The 5,561-nt window shown below is 61.3% G+C and overlaps 1 protein-coding gene across 1 annotated transcript; it reads right to left on the bottom strand.

The window, feature by feature from the left end:
• Positions 1 to 90: 90 nt before the first annotated feature.
• Positions 91 to 5,344, bottom strand: PTPN9 (protein tyrosine phosphatase non-receptor type 9). Its single transcript, XM_042885665.1, has 13 exons — positions 5,266 to 5,344; positions 4,343 to 4,486; positions 4,166 to 4,255; positions 3,968 to 4,092; positions 3,398 to 3,503; positions 2,811 to 2,921; positions 2,280 to 2,608; positions 2,053 to 2,146; positions 1,833 to 1,902; positions 1,463 to 1,541; positions 1,029 to 1,179; positions 743 to 950; positions 91 to 667 (listed from the first exon to the last, which is right to left on the bottom strand). Exons 1-13 carry the CDS (start codon positions 5,296 to 5,298, stop codon positions 459 to 461), a joined length of 1,749 nt encoding a protein of 582 aa, XP_042741599.1. The 5' UTR covers positions 5,299 to 5,344; the 3' UTR covers positions 91 to 458.
• Between the last annotated feature and the right edge of the window lie 217 nt (positions 5,345 to 5,561).

Genomic DNA, 5,561 nt, shown 5'->3' on the forward strand with positions numbered 1-5,561 from the left:
TGGCCCTACGCGGCCGTTCGTCACCAGCGGACCGCCCTCGGGGTTTGTGTGGGGCGGGGCGACGAAAAACCAGCCTGGAGATGAGATCGCTCCTGGTCTGCTCGCTTAATGTTAAATACCACAAGAAAACAAAACGAAAACAAAACAAAACAAAAAAAAAAAAAACAACAACCAAAAAACACAACAAAAAGCTCCTCCCCCACGCTCCGGGATTATAAAAAAATAAGAATATACACATTCGAAGAGCTTAATACAGTATAAAGTTCCCGATGCAGCCGTGCTGGGAACACACACCCTCAGGGCTCTGTGTACAAGTCTAGATGGTCCCTCCGAGAAGAAGAAAAAAAAAAAGGAAAAAAATTACAAAATCAACCACCCCAACCCCTTTTTCCCGAGCCTCCTCCTGCCCCGGCTTGCTTGCTTGAAGTAAGGCACGGTTCCCAGCTGGCAGGGCTGTGTCAGTGCCCGGCAGAGCCCTTCTGGGCGGCAGGCAGCAGGCCGCGGCGCTGGGCATGCTCCAGCACTGCGCTGTAGCAGAAGAAATACTGCTCCGGGGTCTGGATGCTGAAGGCACGCTGCGTCCTCATGCGCTGCACCGTCTGCTGGATGTCCAGCGTGCCCACGTCCTGCAGCTGCGACAGGCAGATGTCCAGAGCACACAGGGTACCTGGGGACGAGGTCGCTCAGCTCACACGCTGCAATGCAACGTGTGTCCCCCCCCGCACCGTGCTGCGCTCCTTACCCGTCCTGCCGATGCCGGCGCTGCAATGCACCACGAGCGGAGGGCCCCCCGGGTGCCCCTTGAAACGCGGTCCCAACGCGCTGACGGCCACGCGCTGCTGCTGCTTCACGGCCCCCAGGAAGTCAATGAGCGTGGCTGCCGATGAGGGCACGCCGTAATCCGGCCAGCTCAAGTATTGGAAGTGGGAGAGCAACCGCCGCTCTCTGCCCTGGGGGTGAGTGGGGGGGTCAGTGGGATGGGATAGCCCCACGGCACCCGCTGGGCACCAACACCTTAACACACACACCTCGGCACTGTGGAGCTCTAGGACGGTTTTCTTGTAATGGCTGAGGTTTTCCACACCCAGGTTGGTGACGGTCAGCACCCCGAAGCGCATCTGGAAATCCTTCTCCAAGGGCCAGTACTGGCCGCACTTCTTCCTGCCCCCCTCCTCCAGCCTGCGGATGGGATGCGGTGTCGTGGGGACAATGTCCTCCCTGACAACATCACATGGTGCCCTGCATCCCCCAAGTGCCCACAGCATCCCTCTGCAATGCTCTGTACTGGGGCAGCTTTTAGGGACACCAGGTATGCGGGCAGCAGAACACGGCTGGCTCTCCTCTGCACTGCTCAGAGGTGCTTTCAGGATGTCCCCTTCCTTTGGGATGCAAAGCGCTCTCCAGCTGTGACAGCAGTTGATCCAATAGCAAAATCACTTGTTTTGCCACCCAGGGCACTCACCGAGTCGTCATCACGATCACCAGGACGTTCTGCTCCCACACCATGCGCCAGAAGTCACCATAGGTGTTCTCCAGGGGCCCTGCAGGGACAGCCTGCTGTCACTCGGTGAGGCTGGGCAGGACAGGCAGTCCCTGGGCATCCATGGACACGGGAACCACACAGAGGGTAGTGACACACTGAAACAGGTTGCCCAAGGAGGCTGTGGATGCCCCATCCCTGGAGGCATTCAAGGCCAGGCTGGATGTGGCTCCGGGAAGCCTGGTCTAGAGGTTGGTGACCCTGCATATAGCAGGGGGGTTGAAACTGGATGATCATCGTGGTCCTTTTCAACCCAGGCTATTCTATGATTCTATGAACACACAGCCCTTACCTTGTGTCCCGATGTATGCATTCCTCTGCTTGTAGCCATCCATGAAGCTGGCATTGATGTAGTCGGTCAGCTGGGGACAACGACATGGCATGAGTGCACCACGGGCACGGCTTCAGCGTGACCCTCTGGGCTCAGCTCCAAGCAAGCAAAATGAGCAAGAACCCAGGTGCTGGGTCAGGGATGGGCTGGTGGAACGGTGCAGGATGCGAGGGGAGCTCACCTCTGGGCGGCTGTAGGGCTTAGCCAGCTTCACACGGGTCTGGTCCAGGCAGGGCACGTCTCCATAACGGTTCTTCTCCTGGTTGTAGGGCGCCCTGGGGCAGGGACAGGGCAGGGCAGCGGGGCATCCCAAGGCAATGCCCGGGGCTCTGCTGCCATCGCCTGGCCGCAGCCCGGGGAGCGGCACACACCAGGTCCCCGCTGCCCCTCCCACCCCACTCGACTCACAAGGAGCAGACGAAGGTCCCAGCCGGGCTCCGGCGCCGGATGTCCTCATACTCCTCATAGATGCCGCGCTTCTGCTTGCGGCTGACATGCTCCAGCAGCTCCTGTGGGGTGAGGGCCTTGGGGCCGGGCACATGGAGTGAGCCGTTGTCGCGGGGGGTCACCAACGGCACCAGGATAAGCTCATCCAGGGGGTCAGGGTGCCCGTTCTGCTGCGGTAGGAAGCGGCAGTTCCAGCTGAGCGGGTCCAGCTTGAGGCAGCCGCCGAGGGTCTCGGGCAGGCACTCGCGGGGCAGGTGCTCCTTCAGCTCCGACATCTTCACCATCTGCACCTGCAGAGGACAGGCACGGGCACTCAGCTCAGCAGGCAGCAGGGCCCTCCTCAGCTCCCAGGCTGCACGCAGCTCTGACAAGCAGCAGGGATCTTTGGGCACACCGTTTCAAGCAGCAACCAAGTTTATCTTCTCCCACGTGGCTCATTTTCTTTCCCTTTAAAGCTCCCAGCCCCCAGGAGCCTGCAGCCCCCACACTCACCCTCTCACGCAGCTTCTCCTTCAGCAGCAGGCTGATGATGGAGTAGGGCACGCGGAACCACATGGGCGCTCCCACGATGAACACCTTCTTCAGCCTCGCCGGGAAGGCGCCCTGCAGACAGTGAGGGCTCAGGATGGCTCAGCTCCATGCTGCAGGACTAACCCACACCCAGTGTCCCCACAGCAGAGACAACTGCAGGGACCCAGGGCTCCCAGCACAGCCCACGCTCCAATCCGCACCAATTTCCATGTGGCCAGCAGAGGGCTGGACTCGGTGAGCCAGCGGTGAGGGCGGGAGCAGGGCTTTGAGCCCCAGCTGCTATTTACTAGGAGCTCTTTTTCCGGAGAAGGGAGGAGGCACGAAATGCCAGCACCATTAAAAAATAATTTGCATCTGTTTTCATGAAAGCGCTGCCAGCAGCTGTGTGAGGAATCCAGCGCGTGGGGACAGCTGATCCCCTCCGGGTGCCTGCGCCTCCCCGACGGGCTGGGGCTGTGGATGGCATCCAACCTCCTGCATCCCCCCATCCCGCCCCATTTCACTCCACCCAGCTCCATCCCATCCCATCCCATCCCTGCTGCCGCTACCTTCAGCAGGTTGAGGATCTTCTTGCTGAGGTCCAGCTCAAAGTTGGTGTACTGCGAGCCCGCCATGTCGTAGATGAACACCAGCCCGTTCCTCTGCGTCTCGAAACTGGGCAGGGGGAAAGAGCAACACCACTCCAAGATCACGCATGTGCCCTGCATACCTCGGTGTTCCCTCTGTGTTCCCAGCGAGATGGAGCCCCCAGAGCTGCCTCTCCCTCACACCCACCCCGAGCCCATCCCAGCTGCACTGCCCATGGTGGCTCAGCCCACAAAAGCCCAGCCCCAGAAACGGGGTGACTGGGCTCTGTGTTCCAGCAGGGATCCCAGTGCCGGGGCTTTCTAAGGGCCGGAGATCCCCAGCTCAGTGACACGAGGCACACGTGGACGCCTTAACGATGCCACTGATTTTTGCTATGCCTGGAAGGCTTCTAAACAAGCCGTCATCAATCCTTGGCATGCAAACACAGCGCAAGCGGCTGCTAATAGACTACTTGAACAGAGCTAACAGAGCTCGGCCTGCAAGCAGCGACAAAGCAGCAATACAAGGCTGGAAAACAGGGCTCAGCTCACCTCTCCACGGCCCTGTCCAGCAGGTAGAAGAGCGCCTGGAGCACCACGTGCTGCACGCTGCGGCTGGGGTGGTGCAGCTTGGCCGTGAACAAGGCAATGGAAGCCCCTGAGGGGTCCCGGACGCTCTGTGGGAGAAAGCGAGGTCACGGCGTGCCTGCAGGCAGCACCGCTCTGTGCCGCATCGCTCCGTGCACCTACCAGGATGGTGAACTTGCCGCTGAGCAGCTCCGAGCGCAGCGGCTCCTCGTGCGGCTTCAGCTTCACGATGCCCTCCTTGAGCCGCGTCTCCTGCGGCAGGGACACAGCGTGACCCCCGGCACGGCACTCAGGGATGCGCGGGGATGTGTGACCCCACGAGCTGCACCCCATACGTACCCGGTAGGAGTGGAAGAGCTCAATGGCCCGCAGGACGTCGAACTTGCGGGCCATGAGGAACTTGACGGCCACGTTCCAGGAGAGCGGGGACACATTGTACTGGCCTGTCCACTTGTTGATCTCTTCCAGGAACTGCTTGGTGGCCTGTAGGACAGAAGGGCATTCCCACTAGCATCCCCCAAACTCCCCAGAGGCAATTTGATGGGGGAGAGCTGGTTGCTGTTACAAGGGTAATGAGCAAGGCTGGCACTTGGGCCGATGTTCCAAAGTGATGTCAGATGGGCCAGCGCCCAATGCGCCCCAAAATGCAATTTACCAAGGAAGAATCCCTACCCTCCTGAGATAAACCGAGCAGGAGGAGAGATATTAGGAGAAAAAGCAAAATACTGCGTCACAGCCATGTCCCAGATCTCCAAGCACTGGGACAGCCCCCCTTCCCACTCGCACATCCCAGGGCGATGCTCGGCCACCAGCCCTGCTCCCGAGCCCAGCAACATCCTCCCGTGGTGACGCACGGCCAGGGAGGAAGCCGGGACGTCACGGGAGGCGCGGGGCGTGGGAAGAACGTGCACACAGCCCTACACAGCCCTACACATCCCTGCACAGCCCTACACAGCCCCGCGGGCACGGGAGGGGGGGGGGGGGGAGCCGCTCCGTAACGGCAGCGGAGCAGAGCCTGGGGGAGACCTGGGGCGGGGATGGAGATGATGAGCAGAGGGACGCGTAACGGGAAGGAATGGGGACGGGTGGGGGGGCGTGCAGACGGGGGACGTGCAGATGGGGCGGATAAGGGGCAGACGGGGGAGCCGAGGGGCTGCGCTGCGCGTCCGGAGGCTGCGTAGATGCAGGAAGAGAAAAGCCGTTCGCAGCGCGGGTGCCCATAGCAGGGGCCGGTGGTGCTTCCCGGCTCGGCCGGCACCTACCTGCTCCTCCTCGGCGCTCAGCTCCGCGGCCATGCTGCGGACGGGCCGGGCGGGCCGTGCTAGGCGGCGGAGCCCATCCCCGGAGCGGCGGCGCTGCGGGCACCCGCCCCTCCCTGGCGGCTGCTCGGCGGCGGCGGCGGCGGCTCCGCCCCGGGGTGTCCGCGGCCGTGAGCGGGGAGGGAGGAGAGGATGGGGAAGGGAATGGGGAGATGGGATATAGATGGAGCGAAGAATGGAAAGGGAATAAGAAAGGAAAGGAGAAAATGAGACCAAAAAAAAAAAGAAAAAAAAGAAAA

Source organism: Lagopus leucura, unplaced genomic scaffold, assembly GCF_019238085.1.
Source record: "Lagopus leucura isolate 7727_CA_CO unplaced genomic scaffold, USGS_WTPT01 Super-Scaffold_100052, whole genome shotgun sequence".
Classification (NCBI taxonomy): domain Eukaryota; kingdom Metazoa; phylum Chordata; class Aves; order Galliformes; family Phasianidae; genus Lagopus; species Lagopus leucura.

Coding starts and splice junctions, on each gene's coding strand:
- PTPN9 (XM_042885665.1), bottom strand. CDS start 5,298: ATGGCCGCGGAGCTGAGCGCCGAGGAGGAGCAG. Junction 2,147..2,279: donor GGGACCTTCGTCTGCTCCTT/GTGAGTCGAGTG, acceptor TCCCTGCCCCAG/GGCGCCCTACAACCAGGAGA. Junction 1,903..2,052: donor AGCCCTACAGCCGCCCAGAG/GTGAGCTCCCCT, acceptor CGTTGTCCCCAG/CTGACCGACTACATCAATGC.